General features: G+C 38.3%; 2 protein-coding genes across 2 annotated transcripts; both read left to right on the top strand.

Moving 5' to 3' along the window:
- Window positions 1-540: 540 nt before the first annotated feature.
- Window positions 541-27,435, top strand: LOC116293691 (uncharacterized). Its single transcript, XM_089036466.1, has 28 exons — window positions 541-646; window positions 1,657-1,878; window positions 3,013-3,197; window positions 4,035-4,218; window positions 4,410-4,466; window positions 5,138-5,211; window positions 6,513-6,678; window positions 11,205-11,362; window positions 11,754-11,990; window positions 13,061-13,067; window positions 14,312-14,494; window positions 14,884-15,035; window positions 15,435-15,576; window positions 16,247-16,285; window positions 16,503-16,605; window positions 17,168-17,361; window positions 17,988-18,050; window positions 19,010-19,141; window positions 19,711-19,968; window positions 20,443-20,608; window positions 21,768-21,949; window positions 22,499-22,686; window positions 23,263-23,401; window positions 24,233-24,397; window positions 25,192-25,320; window positions 25,745-25,854; window positions 26,333-26,546; window positions 27,101-27,435. The coding sequence occupies exons 1-28, from the start codon at window positions 541-543 to the stop codon at window positions 27,256-27,258; spliced, it is 4,113 nt and encodes a 1,370-aa protein (XP_088892592.1). The 3' UTR covers window positions 27,259-27,435.
- On the top strand, window positions 8,577-9,698 carry LOC148906933 (trace amine-associated receptor 1-like). The gene has a single exon (XM_089036394.1). It carries the CDS (start codon window positions 8,577-8,579, stop codon window positions 9,696-9,698), a length of 1,122 nt encoding a protein of 373 aa, XP_088892520.1.
- Window positions 27,436-27,629: the final 194 nt, after the last annotated feature.

Here is a 27,629-nt window from a genome sequence, read left to right as displayed (position 1 = left end):
TCAGCTGCTGTATAGAAACTTCACTATCTACGGAGACAAAGCTTTCGATGCATGTATAATGATAATCACGGTAACTTACCACACGTGCTATGTGCATGTACTATCGGAATTAGGTTCGGTATAAAACTGACAAACTTTATTTTCCTCTTTCCTGTCTCCCGCACTAGTCCCTTCGCTTCGATATGAAACCCGGCAATGAGAACTGGCTGTGAACTATTAAGCCCGGCAATTTAATTAATTTAAACCAAGACCGCTAAATATTTTTTTTTAAACTTGCGAACCTTAAAAAAAATAACAAGTCCAAGATAAAGATCTTTTTTTACTTTTTCTTCATTCCTTCTAGTTTCTTTTTTTACTTTTTCTTTCTTTTCTCTTTACATTTTTATTTTGAAAATTTCTCATATTTTCTGGAACATTCTTTCGCCCGCGCGCTAACAACGTCATCATGACATCACAAACGAATGACAACAGTGTCATAAGCGAGTTACCAAGGCAAAAATGTTCATTTTCTTCAAGATGTGAACGGCTCAACATCCATCTATGTCTCGTCTGGGGCTTGCTGTGTTAATGTTGGTTTGTGTCTTCAATGGAGTCATCGATTGCTACAAGCTTGCTGACGTTCCTCTTTACAGGAAAGATACACCTTGTAAGCACTACGAAAAATCCGTTGCGTTTGTTTGTTTTATGTGACGCTTTATTCGCGAGCGTATGCGAAACTAGACCTTCAATTCCATATTTTCCAGTTTTAAACATCATATGAACTAGAGAAGTAAAACCCGTGATTCAAGAAGCATGGACGTTCATATTTCCACAAGCGACGGCGTGGCCGAGAAAGGAAACTGGAGAGAAGAGTCAACTAAAACCTCGAAACATTTTGACGCTAAAATTTCGAAAAACGCTAACTTCATCAAAGCAGGTTTTTTGACTCATTGGCCGGAAAAACTACTCTAGTTTGCGGAAGAAATTTTCTGCGCTCTTTTTTTTTTTTTTTTTTTTTTTTTTGGAATCGTGTTTTATAACTTTTTATTCTGTACAGTATTTGTTTCATGATTGCAACTTTTTTTGAGTACACCCGCAACTGGAAGATAGAGAATAGAGAGACTTCATGGATGTCGTTGGAAAATAGACTTCAGTGCACAACAAACCCACCTCTTCGAACAGGGGGGTCCCTATTTAGAGGTTTTACACCATTACATGACTGCAACCATGGTAGATGGCAGGAAAAATACAATCTTTTAACACGAGAAAGAATTTAATTTCCGAGCGAGCAAGGGAATTTTTAATTGTTCTGCCATCCAACCACAGGCAGTACAAACTGTATTATGGGCGCCCGCACGTGATGGTGCAAAGCCTCTTTTTACAATAACTTACAAATTTCTCGCGCGATGATTGTTTTTTTTTTTTTTTTTAATCATCAATAAGGGGAGAGACAGATAAAACTGACGTCAACGCAATTTTTCGTCAATAAGAGGACAGACACATTAAAATCTGATGTCAATTTGTTAAGTAGACTCCTTGCAGCACGTCGGAATGCAGGAGGACATAACAATAGATTTCCAATTCTCATGAGAATGAAATTCTTTTGCTTTGTGCTCAAACCAAGGGGTCTATATATCGTCATCAAAATTTAACTGGATATAATCATTTGGATTCCAGATTGCATGAAGTCATTTCGCAAGACTGGCGACCTAAGACACAAAGAAGTTTGGCTTGAGGTTCCTAAAGAAACTGAAGACATTAGGTCTTATGACTGGATCCTCCTGACCGACCCAAAGACCAAGAAACTTCAACGAGATGATTACCTCATGGAAAAAGTCGATGTCAACCTGGAGTACTGTCATCCAGGGTTTAACATGACCGCTATTCAGATGGACTTAGGTTAGTTGATTGACTGAATGAAAAATGAGAAAATGGATAAATGAAGAATGATAAATTAGTAGTAGCTTAATCATTTGATTCAGGGTTAGATAACAAATATATAACTAATAAAGAAGTGAAGGAGATAAAATAAAATAAAGAAAAAAAAAAAGAAAGAAAAAAAAAGAGAATTAATCCCCGTACGCCATCGGGCACTTTTGATGCTATTTTCTTAATAGGCATTGATGTTATTCTTAGGCCTAGGGCAAACGTCGAACTTTCCATGCACCGAACTTAATTACATCAAAGAATGCCGCCTCATTATCACCTGATATCCATTGTTTTTAATGAGTTCGGTACATGGAAAGTTCGACGTTTGCCCTAGGCCTTAGAATCATCCATTTGATCGTTTGTTTTTCTTCACGCGCTCTAGGCTGTTTGCTCTGGTTTTTTTTTGTGTGTGTTTTTTAGCAAACTCCGTAGAGCGCACGCACCATACGCGTGCAAATAAAAATGGCAAACATGATTCTAAAAATAGCATCAAACGTTATTTATGATGGTTATAAGCATGAATACTGACAGATTTTCCTTCTCTTAGTTTATTTTTTCTTGATAAAATGGATAATTTAAGAACATGTACAAATACGTTTTCCATATTTCCCCCCCTCAAACTTCGCATGGTAAAATTAGATTATAATAGAGGTTCGATGAGGAAATAAAAAATGGTGGTCACCAATGTTTTTTTCGACATATAGCCGCTCGAAATCTTTTTCGCAAGGCCAACGTCATATGCGCAAATCCGATGCGCACAAACATTGCCCGCGAACGTCCTTAATGAAAAAAGAAAAAGTGAATGCTTTAAAGGTAAAATAAAGACTAGATAACGAAGATGGATTCAAAGACGAGGGACAAAATATAGTTGAAGGTGTCGGTGGTAGTCTAATTCGGGCAAGGGATTCAATCGCGCAACTTATCACTATGTGCGTAAGACCCCATGTTGCCACTTTGCTTGTCGTAGATATCACTGCGCGAAGATTAATAATATTTTTTAGTTGACAACGATAACAACAAATGTTCGTTGCGCGTACTACCAGGCTATTAAAAAGTGCGTAAAAGTAATAGGCTTTGAAAGTTTCATTCTTGGATTGATTCTAGGTACAGCAAAACGCATTGTTGGTGTTGTCGTGCTGGGAGAGAACAAGATCGATATAGACTCTGAACCAGATAAGACTGTACAACCTGGAGGGCTTTGGGCGCACTTCGTCTCTCATTACACTGTAGAACACAGTCCCGATGGCAGAATATGGGCCGAGATCCTTGATGAGCGTGGAAGACCAAGGGTAACAAATATATTGTCACATACTACCTCTGCTCATAATACCTTATCATTGAGGACTATACAATCACGCACTACCACTACAATCACATTATTATTAAGAAATATAATATTACGCACTACCACTACAATCACACTATTATTAAGGAATATATTATCACGCACTACCACTACAATCACATCATTAAGGAATATAATATTACGCACTACCACTACAATCACATTATCATTAAGGAATATATTATCACGCACTACCACTACAATCACATTATCATTAAGGAATATAATATTACGCACTACCAATACAATCACATTATCATTAAGGAATATAATATTACGCACTACCAATACAATCACATTATCATTAAGGAATATGATATTACGCACTACCAATACAATCACATTATCATTAAGGAATATGATATTACGCACTACCGATACAATCACTCTTCACAACACACGACACTCATGATTTTTACTGCGGGAGGAAATTAAAACCGGAGAACCCGGAAAAAAAAGAGAACCCGGAAAAAAAGAGAACAGCACATCAAACAAACTCAACTCACATATGGATGCATAGTTCAGTCATGGATCGAACACTCGACCCAAGGCATGAACTGCACAGCGGCGCGAGGAACTAGCGCTGTAGCAGTGAATTTGCCACCCATGCCACCTCATAACATTAAGAAATTACTACAGGTGGCGCGCGCGCTGCTGCACTCGTTTCTCATCTCTGAGGTCTCGGTTGCGATCGTATGATATGAGTAGACTCCTTTGATTCAAGGGTTTTTCTCCGGGTTCTAAGGTAGTAAGTCAGTTTTCTTCAATTCTTTATACACAGCACTTTAAGGTAACTCAACAATACGAAGAAGCAGCCATAACAATCAACCGCGAACACGGTCTCCCAAGAGCCCATCTACAAACCTTTGAGCCAAACATCCACGCTCGTTTTATTCGATTGAATGTCAAGGCTTTCGTTAGAAGAGCTTGTGTACCACATGTTGACGTGTTCGGCTGTGAATCAGGTATTTAGTATTATTAATTTATTTATAATTACCCTGCTAGCAAAGTCTGGACCTTGTTGAAGTTTCTTGGCAGAGAAAAGAATCGCCAACAAGGGAGACACTGCTAGCAGGGAATATTTATTTAAAAAATGTAGCAATAAAAGTGTGCTTACTAGTCTTAATCCCAATGCAAATCATTTTACATTCATTAGATCAAGCGAAGAATAACGTTCAGAGAATTGAAGAGCCCAACAGAAAGCTTAACGATGGTGAGTGAAATTTCTCACACATGAATAGGTCATTTGCAATAATATGTCATGTGACCTATCCTATTACTGAGAGCGAGTAGTTGTGTTCTAATGAGCATCAGAAATGATAAGGGCTCTTTCATATTAGCGATGCTTCAGAACTGAATATGTACCTAAGGAGAAATGGCAATAAAAATAAAATTGAATATTTATAAGAATTTATATGGAAATTTGGCTTGAACAGCAAGCACAACTTCTTGTTTCAAGGAAGTAGGGACACGTGACCTGTTGGTGCAAATGACCTATTACGACATATAATTTTTTGAAAAAAACTTCCTTGACTCGTGAAAGTAGCGTCGAAACAAGCGTTGACTCGTTTCATGATCAAATTGGAAGTAGAAGCTGATTGCAGAGTCCATTGAGCCAGCACATTACATAACATTAGAGAACCAACGAAGGGTCCCAGAATTGAAGACATGACTACAGCGGTGAGGCGTGCCTTGGGGGGAGGGGAGGGGGAGAAATAGCCCTCACATTCTTGGCTTCAAATTCTACCTTAGCTGGAAAACTTTTTTAAGGGTCTTTGGCGCTTGAGGGTCGCACATATGAAGAACCACTGACTGTGAACGTACTGCACTCAGAACATAGAGTATGTTATATATTCTATTATGTAAACACTAACTTTTTTGCAGACGAGTGTAGTTTTATAAACCCGCTTGGTATGGAGTCGGGCGAGATCAAGGACTATCAGATTGAAGCGTCTTCGGTAAGAGCTGCCGTTATAATGTCATTGTCAATATTGATAGGGGAGGGTACAGAAACTCAAATTAACATAAGCTGAAGGCGAAATTATTCTTTCCGTTTTATTTGGAGCAATAGAAGCCTTCAGCATCAGGTTTATCGCTAAACACTAACCCCTAGGAATCTGGCCCAGAAATACGCCTGTAAACAAGGAAAAATACTCAGCATCAATGAAATTAGATATGACCACTACCCTTATCAGGCAAGACTCACTAATTCCTCCCCTGTTTTTATTGACACAGTATCTCAAACCAGCAAGATGAGGAACCTCACTACCCTTATCGAGCAAGATGGAGTCACCTGAACAATAAACTCTGGTGCGCAGATACTAATAGTGATAAAAGACCCTGGATAATGGTTCGATTGTCGTCTTGGCCGAAATATGTCTCAAACATCAAGTATGAGAAGATTACCGTATCACACGACATGAATATTGAAGTGAGCGTGAATGGAAGGGATTGGGCTACTTTTAAGGTTTGTTAAAATGTCTTTCATCTTAATTAGAATTATATACCCTTATTTCAATAAAGTTAGTCACCAGAAAAGCTACAAAGCTGAGACCGACAAGGATTATGGGTAGATGCATTTTACATGTTTCAACCGCTTGATGACTGTTGATGGACTGGAGATCTTCTATCTTCTACCAGTTACAAGTTAACCTCCTCTGAGCATTTTCAACTGCTGCAGTTTTTGTAAAAAGCTTTACTTGTTGGATATAAAATATTTCCCATGATTCTCAGCGATCACATTCTTTTTTGGTGACTAACTTTATTGAAATAAGTATATTTATTTCAATGAAATTAACGAGTGAATTCTTCTAGGGCCTTGAAAAACTTCTTAAATAAATAAAAAAATTTTACACCAACTCCTAAAAAATCCTTGAAATTTCCATCACCATTAGATTAAGTATTAGACAAATAAAATCAAAAATAACAGTGTTTTATCTACCAACACTTAGTAAGACGCTTGTTCTAAGGTAAAACTTTTTCATTATTTCTGACATAAAGGGTTCTTGAATTTTTCAACTCATACCCTAGAAAACCCATGGAATTTTATGAGCTCGTAGTATTACGAGCTCTGCCTTTCATATCTTATAAATAAAGCTTTTGATACAAACTGCAGCTTGTGGATACTCGCAGGAGGTGAAGCTAAATGTAACTGGTAAAAAAATTCCCAAAATGCATTGTAATGCCAACACGACTCAGTTTTTTCTCCTCAGTTATCTTGGGAATATCTAATATATCTTTGTTTCTGTTATTGTTTTAGTATAGTCCAAAGTATCTGTACGCATTATGCTGCGGCGAAGACGTGTTTACCGTTTACTGGTGCATCCCACCCGTCAAAGCACGTTATGTACGGTTTGTTTTTACAAGATCCAAGTCAACTGGTCCTTACAAAGCATGCTTAAAGTTTGAGGTTTACGGCTGTTCTGGTAAGCAAATCATTAATTCATAAATATAATAAATGAAAATGATAAAAATAGGTTAAAACCGCGTAGACAAAAAAACCCCGAAACATCAGTTATATATACTCCAATTTAGAACAATGTCAAACGTAGAACTTTACATGAGCCGAACCTAATGACTTCAAAGAAGATCGCCTTGTTATCCATTGTTTCGCTCATGTGAAGTTCGACGTTTGACCTGAGCCAAAGAATCTCGTTTACGACAAACGTGAAATGTCAGTTGACCAGTGAAAAAATCTTTTAAAATAGTAAAAAGGAATCACCAAAAAAATTACCAATAAAGATAAGAAAAGAATATTAGTTTTTGGTGAGAAGGTTTGCGAAAGGTAAAGTGAAATACAACTAGAAAAACGATGAAAAGGTGGTCATGTTTTTTCCGCTAGCTCGCGGGAAGAAAAAATACCAATCTTAATAGCCCACTTCCGGAACATGCTTCGCTCGTCACGCATAAAAGTTTCAATACGATGCTTTGTGCAAAATGCTCAGTGGTTCGTGAAAGGAGAAAAGAATAAATATAAATTCACCCAAGAACAGATGTTGTAGGTCGCAAAGGAGGACAAACTATTTTTGAAAGACAGTATCTCGCATGAGGTACATGAATAACAACAGGTTTGTAACTTTCAATGAGAATGCCGAATAGCTAGATTTTCTAAATGCATTTTTATTCAAGTTGCGCTCTTATCATAATTTTAATCTTATCACATTGTCTCCCACTCTATCCAATAACTTTATGATTTTATAATATTTTCATAATTTATAGTTTCTTAATCTTTTTTATAATTGTAATTTTTTTTCTTTTCTACCAGAGATTTCATTGTTATTAGTTAGTGGGGGCTGCCGTATATGAGGATTTAGTTCTTCCCTGGCAGCACCCTTTTTGCAACTTTTTTCTAATAATTATTATTTGTTTGCAAATAGGGTTATTATAAATAAATAAATTGCACACTTCGCGGATATACTGGTATCTCGCATTGAGTATAGTTAACGCATTGAATTAGTGAGTGTCTACCATTTTATATCGTTGATAATAATAAAGATATAAACTTAGCGAGTGGAGCTTGCTCCAAGTCTGTCAATTTTCCAGCTGGCATTTTCACGCAGCCTTGAGAAAAGATCAGACTTGGGTGTCATTATGAAAAACAGACAAAAGACATCACACTTACCACCATTGAGTAAGCAATCATCTGTCTGTTGATTCTGTGCCCGTCATATTAAAACAACAAGCTAGCCACAATAAGAAAAGACTTGTGTGATAAAGAGACAAACTAGAACAAGAACAAGCTAGCCACAATAAGAAAAAAACTTGTGAAATAAAGAGACAAACTAGAACAAGAACAAGCTAGCCACAATAAGAAAAAAACTTGTGAAATAAAGAGACAAACTAGAACAAGAACAAGCTAGCCACAATAAGAAAAGACTTGTGTAATAAAGAGACAAACTGAATGAACTAAAAAAGGAAACTCTCCTGGAGGGTTCGTTAAATAAACAGAGAAAGACGAGAAACAATTCATAAAAATCTTTTAAAAAAGTTGAGTTAATAATGCGCGTCTACTATAGAGAGACCATCGCATCTTAATTCAAAAACTTTACTAACTGCCTCGTTAATTCCTTCGTTGCAAGTGATTCTAATGCTCTTTTCGGCATCTTTAGGGACGCTAATTTCAACCAATCAATTCCATGACAATATCAGTTCAAAACGCCCCGCGAATAATTTGAAAGAACGATGTGTCTGATATATTTCTTAGTGACGAAGAAAACTGAAAACTTTCAAGGATCTAGCATATAGTTCGTATTCAAGTGCCGACGCTTCCTTGCCATCTGCGAGCAACTGAGAAGGCGATAAGGTAGACATACCTTGTTTCAAAATGAATAATTCTTCATCCGTGAATGCTACAGGACGTTTCCAAGAAGATAGCAATTATTTTCTACCGATAAAAGACTGGTCGAGAGGGTTGTTAGCAGTCGTCATCTCATACTTAATTATTGTTGCCATCTGTACCATCATTGGGAATACTGTGGCTATCATGGCGCTGTCTTTCATTAGAATAAGCAGGAATAACCCCACGAATAACCAGTTTCTGTGTAGTTTATGCGTAGCAGATTTACTGGTTGGTATTCTGATTGTTCCTTCTGCGATAGATGCGGTCATACAAGGACAATGGCGAGCAGGAACCTTCTGGGAATTCGTTAATGGATTTGGGAACTTTTTCTTTTGCATTTCATCGATAATACACCTTGCGCTACTGTCATTTGATCGCTACATCGCTGTTTATTACCCACTCAAGTATCACAGAAAAATGAGTTCCAAACGAATCGTAATGATGACCATTTGCGCTTGGGTTTATAGCTGCTTTTGGTCTTTAGTTCCTGGACTTACCGACATTACGTCATACGAATGCTTTATTCCCTATCTTGAGAAATGCCGTGAGAAACACTGGTCCAGCAGCTGGCTTCACGTCGCCTTTACTATCGGAGTTATATTCCTTACTTATGGATTAGCAATGTTCGCCATGGTATACATGAATATTCGCTTATGCAGAGCTGTACTCGACCAGAAATCAGAGCACCAAAATACCATTGTACTTGGACATTTTGTGGTGAAACACCAATCAACCGCTGCGTTACAAGTCCCACCTATTATAGATCTAGAGTCATCTACTATAGAGTCATCTATAGAGCCCTCCACATCATCTAAACAGTCAAATTCCACGCCATTGCCAACTTCTAAAGTCAAGGGAATAACGCTTTTGTTAGTAATGGTATCTGCTTTCTTCATCACTTGGACTCCGTATTGTATCTGCCTGTTTATGGAAATTATTTCTGGCGAAAAAATGAAGAACAGTGCTACCTTGATATCCATGTTCATTGGGTTGGGAAACAGCGCAGTTAATCCTATAGTGTACTGTATTAAGTATAGAAGATTCAGATTGGCTTTACTAGGCCTGTTTTCAAAGAGATGCAAGGTTAATATCGCCCCTGTGTCATGACTTATGTACTAAGTATACTGTCTAATAATGTTTTCAATCCCTGATATTAAATTTTCACTTTGCGTTTCTTTTCTGACGCAATAATAAATTCCCGTAATGATTTTGTATTGCTAAACCTCGAAGTTAGAATTGAATGAATGTAATAAGACCTTTTTTTTTGACATTTGTTTTTCAGATGGCTCGTGAGAACAAAGCTCTAAGTAAAAATCGAAAATTCGATATTCTAGGGAAAACGTTATTTAGTTTTAGAACTCTCATCTTTTTATTTCTTTCTATGCAATTCTGATTCCCAGAGAAAGGTTCTCTTGCTCCGGTTCGTCTAATTTTTAAACTCAGTCTTTGAGAAAAGAATTGTGTCATTATGGACAGACATAAGATGGACTAAAAATAGAAACTCTCCTTGAATGCATGTTAAATAAACAGAGAAAAACAAAAAGACAATTCTACTATGAAAAGGCCACCGCATCTTAATTTAGAAACCTTGCTAACTGCCTCGTTAATTCCTTTGTTGCAAGTGATTCTCATGCTCATTATGAACAGACAAAAGATGGACTAAAAATAGAAGCTCTCCTTGAAGGCTTATTAAACATAAAAAGACAAACGAAAAAATCAATGTCTTAAAGATTAATAACAAAGTGCGTCTACTATGAATGGGTACAGCATCTTCATTTAAAGACTTTACTAACTGCCTAATTAGTTTCTTTATTGCTAGTGATTCAAATGCTCTTTTCGGCCTCGTCAGAGAAGCTGATTTGAACCAATCAATCCCATGAAAATATAAGTTCAAAACGCCCCGCGAATAATTTGAAAAAACGATGTGTCTGAAATGTTTCTTCGCGATGAAGAAAACTGAAGACTTTTGAGTATTTAGCCTATAGTTCGCATTCAAGTGCCGACGCTTCCTTGCCACCTGCGAGCAACTGAGAAGGCTATAAGGTAGAAATACCTTGCTTCAAAATGAATAATATAAGAGTTACAATAATTAAAAATGCGCGCGAACAATTTGAAAGTCTAACAGTACGGTGCATCTAAATATTTCTGCAAAAGTTTTAACTTCTAAATTATTGCGCAATAAAAATATTTTACCTAAGTCTCTATTAGCGTTAATAAACTAGAAAAATATGATAAAAATCGTTTGAATAAATCAGAAAAGGAAGAGGGAAAGGCTGTATAATTCTATGAAATAAGAACGTATCTGTATCAACTTGAGCAGAATTTGTTTTTGTTTTTTTTTTCCCCCATTGATTCGAGGGTTTTTTCTCCAGATTCCCCTTTTTTTCTCCATTCAGAAACCCAACACGCTCATTTCCACCTTAGTTGGATCGATTGGATTCTGACCATGTCTCAGGATTCGTTTGCTATTCTGGATTTTATAAGGGCCATCGCTCTAAAATGCACAGATCTAGATGCACAATGTTTGACGTTGTAAGCAAAAACACTGTAAGCAAAAAACGCAAAAGCATCAAAGATACAATCAATTATTGTTTTTTTTTCATGGTCATGAAGCCGAGACCCAATCGATATCGTACGGTCAGGGAATACACCGTCGTGTTAATGCAGGGGTGAGAAGCACTCCTACTCGACCTGACAGGACCAGAGCAAGTATCGTGCTGGAGGGAGACCCATACTGGGCATGGTGTCCCTTGTATAAAGACCCTGTTTTTGTGAGTATCTGGTATTTTAGCTAAGAAATTTTAATCATAGTAACTACTTCGTGGTGTTACGGTTTCCGAGCATTCTGGTTGAATAATAATGATAACAACAACAACAACAACAACAACAGCAACAACAAAAACGACGACAACAATACCAACAACGACAACGACAGCAATAACAATCAATGATAATAATAATAATAACAACAATAACAACAACAAAAACCACAACGACAACAATAACAACAGCAACAATAACGATGATGACGATAATAATAATAATAACGAGGTCGGAATTTAAATTCACCTTTTACTTTGATCTAGATTGAGCTCCCTGTGATTCACAATATCATTATATGGAACATTGTGCCGGAGATTCATTCTTATTTCATTATTTTAGCTGCACTTCGGAGATCCTCGAGTCAAAGAAAGAGTGGAAAAGAATTACAATCTTTACGAAATCGACTTGCTCAAGATCTTCGCCATCAGTAGAATAGTGGTTCAAGGCGATAAAACAAGAGAGGATGGATGCAGGGCTCATACTAGTTCAGTCTCGTTCATGTACTCGCCTGATTCAAAGACGTGGGTCTTGACAAGAGACTATAATGGAAAGGACGACTTTAAATTCAGAACCAGGGTAAGCTCAATTTGACTTGGCTAAGCTGATCGTATTGGGCTATGAGCTCTTTATAACTTATGTTTACACAACATTCGTATTCGATCATACCGCTGTTTTTTTAAGACCACAGACTCATTTGCACAGGCTTAGCCTCGTGTATAAGTCAGCCATTCACAGATACCATTTAAAGTCCGTGGGATTCCAAAACATTGGTATCATTCAACTTATTCAAACTGCACATCTTTACGATTATAATTGACTTTTGCAAATGATTTGCTCTTAAACGAGGCTTAACCTGTACAAAAGAGCCTTCAGTCATAAAACACAGCGGTATTTACCGAATAAAGGTCATGTTTGTGGGCCAGTCCTCATCTACTACATCTATCGTATTCACTTCTGCATAGCTTTTGCTTGCCTAATGCGTCATGCATGTGTATTGTATATCTACTGTATAATTATATCCTGCATGTATACCAGCTGCATGCATATCTGTCTCTTACATACTACTATAATTCTCTCTTATAATATGGCTATAATTAGCTGTTATTCTCCCTGATGCATACCCATTGTTTCTACTGCATACCGCCATGTTGGATTTGAACCCGTCGCGCATGCGCCAACATTTTCATCATATGTCCTGCATTTCTATGGTATAATCTACTGCCTATCTACTTCATCCTTACGTAATGCCGATTATAAGAGTATTTAAGATAACTTATACATATGAGCGACGTTAGATACCATGAGGAGTTAAAGAAAAATAAAGGCGCGCGCGACAAAAAATGTTTTAGTGCATTTTGTATCGATTTGTTTAACTCTTTCATATTACGAAGAAAATTATCTTAGCTTCAAATTAAAAGATATATAATTATTCAATTTTTCCGATTTCATTTTCACCTTTCACTTTTGTCTAAATTGGGCTCCCTGTGCGCAATGCCTACTCTTTCGTCGCTCGCACATGGACTTTCACCTGCATTCTTATAGTATAATCTACTACCTAACACCCTATCTACTACATACTTACGCAATGCCTAGTTTTTCGCTCGCGTATGCCTTAACATTTTCGACTATGTGTCCTGCAACTGCAGCTTGGAGGTATATCAACTGTATGCCTAATGAATACCTTTTGTACTTTTCTACACTACCTGCTGCATAATTGTCTATTTATTGCACCTTTAATGCATTACTATTTCCTGTTACCCCCAGCTTCTACCTGCTGTACAAAGTCCTTGTGGGTATGCAGCCATTGACATCACCCCCACGGCCTTCAGTCGTTACTTTCGGGTCATACCTCAGCAATACTACGTTGAACAGTGTTTAAGAATAGTGCTTGTGGGCTATGAACCTGGTAAGGTCTTTTTTCTTACGTAAAAGTAACTTTTTTTACCAAAATGTGAATAACTAATGAGGTAAAAGTTTGTATGTCCAGTGGCGATTCCAGGATTTAAAAAAAAGGGGGGGGAGGGTTCCAATTTCATTCTACTGACTGGGTAAAGAACATTATTGGCTTCACGAGATCTGACAAAAAGGGGGCTCCATGTAACCCACAGAACTATATATATTTATCATATTATCCATAATTATCCATAAAATACCTATATTTCTCCTTTTCGAAAAACTGATATTTTCACATATGAAAATAACATGTTATTTTCACATGTGAAAATATCGTTTCCATGTGTATTTAAGCTATTAGTTTATAAATAAAAACTTTTTATAATAATAAAACGCTTGTTAAGTTGAGCTGCGCTCACTCGTGAGAGATATATTTTCAATACTCGAAGATAAATTTCGTATCTCCGCGCGCCCATGTAATATCCTCTACATATTTCATAGTCTAACGTTATGGATTTGGCACTAGTTCTATTTGTCTAACAGGATATGATTGAAGTTGGATTTGAATGCATTGGGTTTTTTTAGGAAGCCAGCCGCAGTTCCCTAAAAGACCCAGGAAACCTTCTCCAGGTAAACATGTTTTTCGTGAATGTCTTGGAAACACTTGTATTAAACACTTGTATTAAACACTTGTATTAAACTCCAGTTGAGTGGACCCTTTTGATCAAACTCAAGGTCAACCAGAATCAGAATTGAAAATTCAACATCATATTTTGAATAGCGTTTATTTTCCATGATTCGGTCATGAAATATGAATTCTTCATTCTTCATCTTAATCTTAATTGATGTTAGTTGAACTCATGGCGGAATTCTAGTTGAATCAACACGACAAATCTACATTCTGCTCAGCCTACGCTATAGGAATTCATCTGGATTGTTTGATTCCGCGCGTGCTATTAAGAACGACTGAAGCGGGTATCTGGTTTATTTGATGTTTGTTGTAGCGTGTAAAACATCTCTGGGTATGGAAAGCAACATCATCAAAGACAAGGAAATCACAGCTAGTTCACACCTGAAGCACGACACGAGAACAGAACCACGTCACGCAAGACTAAAACAAAATGGCGGCTGGTGTGTGGACAAAATGACACATTTCAATTCTTACTACGGACTAAATGACTCGCTCGGTAAGCACGATGCGTAGCTAGAGGAGTGTTCTTAACTCTTCTCGAGTGTTTTGTCAGTCCGTCCCAAAATGCTATATAACAGCGCACAGAACAGCAAGCAAGTTTTTACTTTTATGAAATAGAAAAGCTGGTATTTTGAATACGAATAAAGAAATAAAAAACTCGCACCTGTCTGCTCTTATGATAAAGTACGGGCGTCGACCAATGAGAGTGCGCGGTCCTTGCCGTAGTATAAGTAATGGACCGCAAATTGACCTATTACGGCGCGTGAAAGCAGTATATCTTACCACATAATAAATAAGAGATATTTTATAAGTGACTTTGAAAACGAAAAAATATTGAACTACCATCTCAACTCTAACAACAGCTGTTTATTGTTTTTCCTCCAGAAATCGATCTAATGACTGAGCGCATCATCGATGGGTTTGCCAGCCAGGGCTACTCTGACGCCATGAAGAAAAGATGGGTGACGGCTTATGTTGTTCACTACAGCCTGGATGGGGTGTCTTGGTCTGTTATTTCTATGAGAGAACAAGAGAGGGTACGGAAACTGAAGTAGTTAAGACTAAAAGATGGGTGACGCCTTATTCACTACAAGAACGAGTATTGACAAGTATTTAAGAAAAGATGAGTGATGGTTTATATTGTTCACTAGAGGTGGTATACCATCAGTGCTGCGTTCTAATTGTATAAGCTACTACTAGGCTATAAGTTATATCCTACTAGTAGCGAAAAGTGCCGGCTTAAGACTATTTAACTTTAATGCAAAACTTGTTTGCATCTATATATTTAACCGACTAAATGGATTTGACTAAAACAATTAGTCCTCTCGCCCTCATGGCCTTCGGGCTGGAGGACTAATCGCTAAAATAAATAAATCGCCATTCATTTTCTTAGGAAAGAAACTCAAGTTATTTGTATATTTGTATCATTCTGACAGGTATTTCTAGCCAACAGTGATCCAGACAGTATTGTTCGTCATTATCTTAACCCTCGTATTCGTGCTCGTAAGATCAGATTCGTCCCCGTGGCTTGGCATAACTGGGTGTGTATGCGTGTTGAGATCTATGGCTGTGACGATGGTAAGTACTCTGTAATCATATATTTATGAGGGAATTGAGGTGCCTTCGGCTATTCTTTAAGGTGTGATTACACGCAACAGTTTTCTCTGCAACTTGTCTCGTAAGAGCGTTGCGACACACGTTGCAAGAGTGTCTACACGGTGCAACGGAGACGTAATCGCTGCCAAAAGTAGAAACCAATTCTACTTTTTGCAACGATATCTGCAATATGTCTCGCAGCATTTTACAAATTGCGCTGTCGGTTACACGCTGCAATGCTCCATGCAACTTGTGTTGCAACGTCGTTGCGAGACAAGTTGCAGAGAAATTGCTCCGTGTAATCGCGCCTTTAGGGTCTCGCCTTTAGGGTCTCGCCTTCCATTCCTGAACTCGACATCACATGTGAGCTGAAAGTTTGTTGGGTCTCTTCCCTTGATTCGAAGGTTTTCTTTGATTCAGATGTTGTTTCAGGGAAAGAAAGAATTTTTTGGGGGGGTTGCGCTGCTTCCCACCCACCATTGTGTTCGCGGGGTCAACACTCGGATACCAGATTAGAAAGCGAGTTGAGTCTTTGATTTCTTTCGAGCGTTCTTCTAGGAGTTTTCTCTCGTTTTTCCTTGCGCGCACTTCTACGCAACGTTTACGGATATAGTTCTCTCGTAGTTTCAGTTTACATGTTTACTCTTCATAGGAACATCTTTTGAATCACGACTTGAAAAGAAGTTACGCGGTAAGTTAAGTATAGAAATATGACTCAGTAGAACTCTACCGGAATAAATGCTACCTTGGATAAACATGATAAACGTGTTTAATGCCTTGGATAAACAGGATAAACGTATTTGATGCCTTGGATAAACAGGATAAACGTGTTTGATGCCTTGAATAAACAGGATAAACGTGTTTGATACCGGTAGCCATTACAGTTGCATTCTTCTATTTTCTTCCAGATATGGAAACTCAAAAGCTTGCTCTAGTTCCACTGGAACCTGACGTTAGTCTGACCTTTAATTGTGGAGACTATGAGACATGGGGACACACTAACTACCTCAAGTATGGCGTACATAGATAGGTGTCTTATTACTGAGCTCCTGGACCCAGTTAAATGAAGGATGGGATTGCGCTATCCGACACCGATCCAGTGGATAAATTTATTGTATAACAGCATCGACGTATCCCACTGGATTGGATAGCGCTATCCACCCTTCGTACAACCGGGCCCTTGGTGCAAGGCCCCTTTACTCTTGCCCGTTTAGGGTAGGGATGTGCCGCTGAGCCCTCTGAACCCTGACCCTGTTCCAGAGTAAAAATCGCTGAAATTCATACCCTGTTCCAGAGCAAAATCGCTGAAAACCTTGTTCCAGAGAGGAGAGAAGGTGATTTCATATACCCTGTTCCAGAGCGAGCGCGATTTTATATACCCTGTTCCAGAGTAGAATCGCTGAAAACCATACCCTGTTTGGCGGCACGTACCCGCATAGCGAATATGGGGGAGTACCCCCCCCCCTCCCCCCGGGGTAAGGCCGCCCTATGAGTTTCAGAACTGCATTTTGATGAGGAGAGGAACTGATCTGCAAAAGGGGTATTACCTATGTAATCATGTAATCATTCGCAGGGTCAACTTAGATAGAGCAAAAAGCACGTGGTATCAGAAAGCTTTCTATAAGGACTTCCCATTGGTGGAGAAGACTCTCACCTTAGCAACCAACCAGTTTCCAAGTGATTTTGGAAGTCGTCACTTTATGTGTATCGGGAGAACCAGAGATAATGTAGAAATGTTCTGGCAACATATCATTGCTGTTCAACAAGGTAAAGTGTAGTTAACGGCTAAGATATCTATTGATGGGTGACTTTCAGTAGTTTTTTTGACCATAATAGGCTTTGCAGCACGTCGGAATGCAGCTCAATTTGGAGGACATAACAATAGGTTTTCAGTTCTCATGAGATTGAAATCCTTTTTTTTTTTTTTTTTTTTTGTCCTCCATATTGAGCTCCTTTGACGTCTCATGACCATGCAAGGGTGGGTCTATAGACCTAATTCGTTGTGATGCAATGTTTTCCCATTGCGCACCATGTGTCATTCTCTTGAGAATAAGATTCTTTGTTTGAGTTATCCATATCCATGTGTCTTCTCATGCGCGTTCGTTAAAAAAAGAAATGATACTCAAGGGAATAAAACGTGGTCTAGAATTGGAAAACCTTCCGTCACCACAAATAGAGGCTTTGCACCATCACAAGAGGGCAGTCATTTGCCCTGGTAAACTAAATTTATTCTCATGTAAATATTAGATTAAACCAAGATTCAATTGTTCCTGTGTCCCGTCCATGCGGCAAAGGTGCAAAGCCTCTGCTATAATATCTATTAGTCTTCAATATTTAAACTTTTTTGTAGGATTGCTTTCATACATGTTAAAATATGCCATCTGCCTTTTTAGGTCCTCGTTCGCCTACTTGGCTGACGTCACCTCACGATGACATGAGAAACATGCACTCAGCAGGTATGTAAGTTGCACTAATATGTTGAACAAACCACAGGGAACCCACTTCAGTTAAAAGTAACTAAAAGTGTAATAAAACATGCACTCAGCAGGCATGTAAGTTGCACTACTATGTTGAACAAACCACAGGGAACCCCACTCAGATAAAAGTATCCAAAAATATCATATTCTCTACTTTCACATCCCCATAATGCCTTGCGTCTTTTGGGGATAACCAATCAAAAAACTGTCCCAAATTGAAAGGTTTCTTAATTGAATTTATACTATACCTGCTTTTATCTGTACAATACTGATTATCAGTTTATTCCAAGTTATTTTTGCGTGTACAGATGATCAAGAGTTTTGGTCTTACAAAAAATGTATTGACTTACGAAAAAATGTTTAAAATTTACCTTAAACGTCTTCAAGCTTCTATCTTTTTCTGCTTTTTACTTCTTCATTTTATTTTTGGATACCAAACAAGGTATTGTCAACATTGTCTGATCAGCCTTCAGCAAAATAAGTGGATTTTTACCCTCTGGTTACCCTCCAAAGACGCAAAGGATTATGGGGATGTGAAAGTAGAGGCCCAGTCACTATACTCAAATACTTTTGTAGCGGCGCTCTTTGGTTTCTGGATACAGCATAATTGAGATGTTTTTCTTGTGTGGGGTGATGTCCCAATCTAATTTTTCTCCATTTAAAAAAAATGTTTCTCGTGAAAACGTATTTTTCATCTTTCATTTTTATTTGATTTCAATATTTATTATAATTTGTTTTATTGATTTCATTACCAAATACACACATTTCTTATAATAGAAATTACAATCAACACAGCACGAGAAAGACGATAGAAAAGACGAGCATGTCACAGGAGGCGGTTAAAGAGTCCAATTGACAACCGCCCCCTTAAATATAAAGTCGCAGGCGTCTATACTTACACTACCAGCTTCCAGTAATAATTTTTTAACTTTATTTAGATATCCCTCAAATAGTTGTTCTCCAGCGTTTTGACATAACGTATGATGGAGGTACCCCCATTTGGTCTGAACCTGCAGTCGTTTATGCCAGCGGTAACATTGCATCAATAGGTGTTTATGTCATAGGAATGCGTGAGTATTGGATTCTCGTTACTAATAAAGATTCTAAGATTCTAAATAAAGATTGGCTATTAACTGATTCCTCAGTATTAATAAGTAGACAAAGTTGAATATTTAAGTGGAAAACTGCTAAAGAAGGCTAAAGACAATCCAGCTGAGCGGTGAATTTTGTTTTAGCCAATTACAGCGCGTTTACCTGTTTTGCCGTCGGCCCTCACTCCCAGGCTACTGTAACCCAACTTTAGCGTTTTCCTCTGTTTTCTTTTGACTTTAAAACATAATATATATACGTACCTACAATAAGCGAAAATATGGAATGGAAGAATATTAAAACAATTTCACTTTCACCGCCATGTTTTCTTCATTCTTTCAAGCTTAGGGGCCGGTTTTTTGTCCACTCATGCTTCGCGCACCGCGTGTACCGCTCAGCTGGATACATTTAACCCGTTTTCAAAGGTTCCCTTTCTCCTTTATTTGCTTCCCACAATGCATTAGCTGTTTGATACCAATCTTCTTATGAACCTCGGTAAAGTGAGTTAGGTTGTTGCGGGTCTGACTAACAATAAATACTTCTCTAATAGCTTATTATCCAATGGCGATCCACAACTGTTTGATCGAAAATCGGTTACTAGATTGGCATTTCACTAACCTTGGAAGTGTCCCAAATAATGATTATAGAGCATGCGCACGACTGGCTTTGTCACGTGGTTACGAGTACATGTCCATTCTTGGTGGTACAAACTGTTTGTCTAATTGGTATTTACCGTTGGCCACTTCACCGCATCGCACGCGGGACGAAGGGCAGTGCAGACTTGAACCAAAGGTCTACTTTATCAATGGTAAGTAATGGATAGGACTTATCTTGGTTTTTGAAAAACCTGGTTGAATTTCATTGAATGACAAGTAATTTCGCGCGTTATGATTGGCTGATTAGATGTTTGATGAAGACCGTGACCGTGCGCCTTATCTTTTCACATCTTTCATATCAAGCCTACTACTATATATAAAAGTCATTTCATTATTTGAGTGATGCATCTTGAAGACTATCAAGGACATCACACTCATTAACATTTTGGAAGTATTAACCTTGACATCTTCAAGATGCGTCACTTAAATCATACGAAAATAATTTACCATTCAACTAATTTCCTTTATGTAGAACCAATACTGAAAATATTGAGTTACGTGTCATAGGCACTTGAAGTTTCTAAATTATTTGTTTATGCACTTGTATCTCAAGTGTGAGCTAAGCTGGACTATTAGAATCTGACCGCGTATAACTGGCATTTTGTCGTTCTTATATCGATAATCAGCAACTTTTGAGGAATACGTCATCTCTTGGTACAAAAAGCTGGATAATGACGACGACGATACATGGATAAAACTAGTGTCTTATCCAATCAAACCAAAGATAAAAAGCAGTCCTCACGTGTCGATGTTCGGTGAAGAGCGAGATGTGTACAAGGAAAAGATGAAAGGGTAAGTTCCAAACAAGATGACATTGGACATTCTCGTTGTAGCGTCAGTCAGGTGGGAAACTTCAAAGATAACCAGTGACGGAGTCAGGGATTCAAGGGGAGTGAGAAGAGGAGAGCCTGGTATTGAACGTTAGCAGGTTTGTTATTTCTTCTTTCCCAGTCCCTACCCCCTCCCACACGGATTCTCAGTGACAAGGAGAGGAAAAAGGGGGAACCTGGTATTGGACGTTTTTTTCTTCTTCTTCTTCTTCTTCTTCTTCTTCTTCTTCTTCTTCTTCTTCTTCTTCTTCTTCTTCTTCTTCTTCTTCTTCTTTCCCCAGTCCCTTCCCTCTCCCCCACGGATTCTCAGTGAAAAAGGGAGTGAAAAGGGGGGAACGTGGGAGCGTTTTTGTATCTAAAAAACGTTGGCATGTTGCTTCTTTCTCCTTTCCTCTCTTCATACAGATACAGTGCTGGCCAAGTAGAGTGAACTATCTGATCAATGTATAACTAATGAGATTTTCACAACATAGCAAACCCCAATTACAACATAGCCACGATATAACGCGCACTCTGATTGCTTGATTAGCGTGCGCAAGCGTGCATCCAAAAATCGATCGTGCACGCTGAAGGGATTGAGTAGCTCGCGCTTTGTAATGAAGATTTCCATAGAACAAAATTTGAAACATTTTCGATCAACAAATGATTTTTTAAGGTTTCGCTATGTTTTAAAAAGCATTGGTCATTGATTAGCGTGCTTCCATCGAGTTTTTGGAGCACTTGGTCGGCATTATGCGCCTCGTGCGAATTATTACGCTTCCTTACATATAAGTACGCTAATTAATGACCAATCCTTTAATAGTTTAATAATGTTGACGCCACTCAGGCATCTTTCCGTTGTAGTGAGCATGCGTAGATTATGATTTTGTGATTTTTGATGTTTGACTCATCCCACATGGAACAAATCGAGGTAGAAATATTATGTGATGAAGGCTTCACTTTCATCATTTTCGAACCATGCTGCAGGGGTGACGATAAGCACAGTCTCATGGAGGCGGGATTCTGCAATTCTGCTCTGAAGATTCTGGTTGCGTTGATTTTGTAACGAAGAAAAGATTCCTTATTTGAGATTCAAAGTTAAAATCTAAGTGACTCCATACTATTGATTGATATGTACACAGATACAGTAATGGAGGGTATTACCACACCTATGATAAGGCACTATTTGGGGATACATACACAGGCAGCCATATACTTGAAATCGTGGACATGGACGTTAAGGATCTGGGTAGCTACAAGTTCGAAGTGTTTGTGCCGTCGCGAGGCGTTAGGAATGAAGCAATGATTGAACTTCGACATCAAAGTATGTATTGCACAAACTCGATCATTCTGAAATATATTGACTAACCGGCGTGCATTGGATTAGGGGTCTGGAAGTTCAGTTAACTTTTTTTTGCACAATCGTATCTTGTTTTATCTTTAAGGGGAAAATAAGAGGCTTAAATATGCCTTCTTTTCTTCAAATTCTTCCATTCTTCACAGAATGCAAGTTACTCACTGAGTAAAAAGATTAATGCTTAAGGAATCGAATATATAGTCATGTCCAAACAAATGAATAACACAAAACAGACCAGTTTCGAGTTCCAAATTACCGCTGTGTTCCTTGATTACAGACTCATTTGCACAGGGTTAGCCTCGTATCAGTGTCTAAATATTCACAAATACCAACGGTAAAGTAAAGAATGCACAACTTCAACAATACAAACACGTTGAAATTCCACGGACCTTCACTGGAACACATGAATATTCTGCACAAACTCGAGGCTAACCCTGTGTAAATGAGTCTGTAATCAAGAAACACAGCGGTAATTTCTATTCTAACACTGAATATTTTTCGATTTAATCTCAACAGTGGAACCTCAAATACAGCTGCCCGAACATTACGACGCATGTTACAATGTTCCAGGACCGCTGACTGTTAAAGCCGTGGACACAGATCTACTCGATCCTGAGGTGTGGCAAGCAAAATGGTTCAAAACGGTCTTCGTCGGAGGAAAAGCAAAAGTGCGCTATCCTTCCGATTACAGGATTTCTTATCAGGTGATGTACCGCTGATATTAGAGACCTTTAGCATCAGGTTTAACGCTAACTGCACGAACCAGGCCTAGTATTACGCCTGCAAATACGGAGAAACTCTCAAAATAAATGAAAACTCGATCAATTTGGCAGCTCTTCCAGCAACAAAGAAACTTCGTTATGACGCCTTGCTAAATGTCAAAAGTTTGACGGAAAACGCGTTTGACGTCGAAATGCAAGAACGTCGTGCTAAAGGTCTTGATTGATAATATTTGAAGCTATCAAGAACCGTGGAGCACGCTAAGCAGTAAGGGGTTTAGAGTGGAAAATATAAGAGCCTAGTATGCAGAAGAGAAAAAGTGGGACTGCAAGTTAACGAAGCAAGAAGTGGGGGGGGGGGGGGAGGGGAGGGAGTCAGATACATATACATATGATACAAATACATAAACAGATACATATGACCTTGATAAGCGTACGGTATGGACCGTACAGTGACCGTGACGGGTTTGTACTAGTGTCTTAGCATGCTGATTGGATTATTATATCTCTCGCACTATGATTGGTTTATTTGATGTTGTCATTCATTGTGTTTTTCAACAGACAAAAGGTATTTGGAATGAAACATTTTTATGGACTGAACCTTACCCCCCGATAATCGAAGAATACTTTGAAGTGTTCGTCAACAACCGTTACGGATTTACTTCGGCGCTATCAAGAATCTCAGTTGTTGGAGGTAATGGTACGTATAACAATCAATATATATCAATAGTAATGGACTTATGAGCAGTGAAAGGACTGTATTGGGAGCAAAGGATGAGAGAGAGGGAGAAAGGAAAGGAGAGCGATCCATGGATGGGTCAGAGAGTTGATGTTTTAGGAGAAAGTTTCGTACATCACGTGAATATTGTTCTAGATCTTCTAGCAGGTTATAAGAAACAACTTGTACATGATATGGATAGTGTAGGTATAGATGATGGACAAAACTTGATGAGACAATGCCAAAAATGGGTGATATTGCAAAACTGCGAAATAGTAAAGGCATTCTACACCTTTGAGTAGACATTTGTTAGTGACAAGCCAAGGATATTGCCTAGGACTATAAAAATTCCGCATTATTCTCGTAAAGTATTTAACGCATACTGGAAGTTTAAATAAACGAAGATAATAAAACTTGCTATAATTGATTTTGTTTCTATATACAAAGCAAAATCAACATTTTAAAAATTATTCATCTTATGGCACATAATACGACAACGTACTCTAAATTTTTAAAAAATTGTCCAACTTTATACCACCCTTAGGTGGACGGAAAGCCTTATAGGTCTAGGACCTAATAACGAGGCAACCAATAAATCGAATTAGAATTTAGAAATTGATTTTTGTGGAAGGAGGAAAAACTGGAGAAACTGGAGAAAAACCTTCGAAGCACGGAAGAGAACTAACAAGCAACTCTACTAACATACCACACCGAACCCGAAGTTGTACTATTGAGTTATTCAGCACTATTCCCTGGGTCTTGCCACTTTGTAACGTTTTAACTTAAAACATTAACATGATATTTGTTGATTAGAAATACCATCTATTTCCTGGATCACTTCGTCGCCATTCGAGGCTGTTGATGGTGTGAATCAGATCCTGGAAGTGAGGCTCAGGACTGACAAGCAGTTAGATTCTGTCACGTGGTATCGTGATGGCAAACCAATCGAGGCTGCAACTGATCGCTACGGCTTTCCTGGTGAGTAAGGCTTTTAAGAAGTAAAAAAAAGTTATTAAGATAATAGACAGCATTGTAAGTGGAACGAAGAAATAGAAAGCGACGGTCTGCATGCTACATTGAGTTTTATCAAAAGTATTTGAAATATAACGCGCATGCTGATTGGCTGGTTACCGTGTTTATATCAGAGACACGCTCGCGCAAAATCGTTCCAAAATATTTCATATATTTTATTTATTTTACAAAACGGCTACTTGTGTCTCTCTAGTGTATGGTAATATAAACACAAGCTACAGACTCTCGAAAAGCAAGGGGGAAACTCGGCTACGCCTCGTGTTCCTAAGCTTGCTTTTCTCGAGTCCTACCGCTTCCAAAGTCTTTATAAGTGTTTATGCACGCGCGTCTTATATTCCTTAAATGCGTGGATTTGTGAGAAAACCAAGAGAACTTCAAGAGACCTTCAAGTTATTGCGAGAACATTTTTACTTTGTACAATGATTGCAGCAACTTTTCGCAGATGTAATCTCCCTTGATAAATCGATTTTTGAGTGTTGAAAAAAACGCAGAGGAAAATATTTTTAAATAAAAATGGTAAACTCTGTACACGTCGTTTGCGGCCCTGTAAAAGTTTTGCAATGGCAAGTTGCAGGGGGAAAATGTAACCTGTACCAGGACCTTTTCCTGTAATATTTAAGTGTAGACACTTGCTTGCGTTCTAAACTTTTAACCTTCTGCTCTAGTCCTCCCTATAAGCTACTATCAGTGTTTTTTTTATAACAGTATTTCGTAACTGACTTTTCAAATATTTCTTACAGAATCCACCGCTGGAGTGCGCAAGAAACTGAAGCTCATCAAAATAGACGAAAAGACTCCTGGGCAGTACAGGGTGGTAGTGAAAGGAAAGGCGTGTTCATTCGAAAGAACAGTTAATGTCCTGGTTCTGGGTAAGAATGATGAGAGGAATCTATACGATGTGCTCAGAAAGCATCTTATAACTATTTTGACACACATCGTTGAAAATACCTAAGCATTTAGTCAAGAAATTCAAAACAATCGCAATGCCTGATGGAAAGAAACGATGAAATACGGCCTAATTATGATACAACGGCTTTCCTGCATCGTGATTTGCTGTATTTTAAATGCAGATGGTGAAACATTCTATGCGATTGGCTGTATCTTAAATGCAGATGATGAAACATTCTATGGCATGGATGGTGTGTAGTGCGTAAATTGTCGTCTCTCAGCTGTGGTCCAGGGTTGATTTCTGGCTCAGTCGATAAGTAGAGTTTGTTAAAAGCATTGTGTTGCTATCGTCCCTGTCCAGAGAGTATTTTTCATGAAGTTATTCCATTCCTTTTGATTTTCCAGTAATTCCAAGGGTTTATTTCAAACCCCAAGAAGACTACGTCATCGCTCGGGACACTGACAAGGAAGTGGTGTTCAATGCCACCGTGAAGGGAGGTAACCCCAAACCAAAGGTATACCATCACTGTTTTTCAACCCCTTCCCTCATCGCTTTTTACAAATCACTCAAAATAATTGGACAACGTTACTGTCACGGTATGGCGTGACGAGGCTGTAACTCCAGCTCTACTCATAGTCATTTGGCCTCTCTAGAGGATCCATGCAGTTCAACTCAGGAATGACGTTTTCTCACCTCGACATTTCCCGTCATGAAACACGTTGACCTCAATGAATGTGTCACGTGATTATTACATTAAGGCCCTAGCTTGAAGATATTATTCTTCGATTGCACGTTACGTCATCGCGGCTATGTTGGTGCCATTTAACAAAAGATTTCTCATTAGCATCCATTGTGAACGGCACCACAATGGCCGCCATGCTTTTGTCTTTTCACTCCCTTGGGAACGCTTGCAATCCATCAATTCCAGAGCTGACTTTCTTCAATTTACATAAAAGAGTAACTTATTTATGCCATTAACTGTTATCTTTCAGATCCAACAAATGAAATGGAAGAAAGGTTCAACAACACTCGTCCCCTCATACGGCGAACGTTTTGTACTCTTTACTACATTAGACGAAGATCTCAACTGGATAAGTGTCCTTAAAGTCAGAAAACTGCGCGTTTCTGACTCGGGCGATTTTACTTTTGAACTTGCTACAGGCCCAGCTGTGACCAAGAAAACATGGAGACTCAGCGTCCGTTTATGTAAGACCTTGTATGATATACACAGGCATTAGCGTAGGGAGGGGGCACAGGGGGTGCAAATTAATTCATGCAGGATTCCTGTGGATTGGCGAGAAAATGGTATATTGCCCCGTTTAATCGAGACCTTGCTACGCCCCTGTACAGGCACAGATTTTTGAGTATCATTATTGGCTAGCCTGAATAAGTTAAATTCCAATTCTAAAAAATGTACACCTTGAGTTGGGAAAACGAGTTAAATGATCTTTAAAATTCTAAACGTTTTCAGTAAAAAAAAAAGCGGTTAACCCGTCGAGAATTTTTCTTGATCAGCGCGTACCAGTGAAAACAGTCTATCCGCATTTCACAATGTAGTATTCAGAACCAGTATTCAGTATTGAAAGATGTAAAATTGTTGAATCTCCGAAAGACGGTAAAATGCAAGCTAGATTATCAATTGAAACAAAGGTGCCAGGGAAGAAGGGCCACTGCTAACCATCATAATTACTGGACAAGTTGAATAGTACTTTTCCTTGGTTTTTGTTAATCATGTATTTCAAAATTCTATATTTCCACAGCAAATATTGATGAAATATCAAACTTGAACCAAACCATACCATCAGTGGTGGACAATGTCTCACCTCCCCAGTCTGCTGGTGCTAAAACTAAAACTAGTCTGCTCTTCTGGATTTTAGTTCCTCTTATGGTGTACTACTGGGTCATGATTTCCAATTAAAAAGTATTCAGCTTCAGGTGACTTGAAAGATTTATTTTACAATGAACAAAATTAAGTTGTAACGTTGGTAGCGCAAAATATTATAAAATATATTCGTACAAGTGTTTATTATTTTAACATTTGAATCAGAATCCACTGATCATCATCAGATAGAGATCATTTATTTTGCTTGTGAAATGGACCCTTCTCAAAATAATAATAAAAGAAATACCACAAAGTCTATCAAGAAAAAGTCTGATTTCTTTTGAATGTTCAGTTTAGCCTTGCATCTGCAATACTTTTGAGAAGAGTCAAGAGAGAAGAGTTGAAACTTTTACAATTTTTTTCTCTTCGTTTCCCAACTTTGGGAAACAAAGAGTAAAAAAAAGGCC

This window comes from Actinia tenebrosa, unplaced genomic scaffold, assembly GCF_029948245.1.
Source record: "Actinia tenebrosa isolate PJP-AT-01 unplaced genomic scaffold, QUT_ActTen_1.0 PGA_scaffold4__44_contigs__length_22323623, whole genome shotgun sequence".
NCBI lineage: Eukaryota > Metazoa > Cnidaria > Anthozoa > Actiniaria > Actiniidae > Actinia > Actinia tenebrosa.
Note: the sequence above shows the minus strand (reverse complement) of the source record. Positions and strands in the feature narration are given on the sequence as shown.

Excerpts from the sequence above, each read along its gene's own strand:
- LOC116293691 (XM_089036466.1), top strand. The coding sequence starts at position 541 with ATGTCTCGTCTGGGGCTTGCTGTGTTAATGTTGGTTTGTGTCTTCAAT. Across the intron at positions 6,679-11,204 it reads TGAGGTTTACGGCTGTTCTG|CCGAGACCCAATCGATATCG; the intron begins GTAAGCAAATCA and ends ATGGTCATGAAG. Across the intron at positions 24,398-25,191 it reads TGATCGCTACGGCTTTCCTG|AATCCACCGCTGGAGTGCGC; the intron begins GTGAGTAAGGCT and ends TATTTCTTACAG.
- LOC148906933 (XM_089036394.1), top strand. The coding sequence starts at position 8,577 with ATGAATAATTCTTCATCCGTGAATGCTACAGGACGTTTCCAAGAAGAT.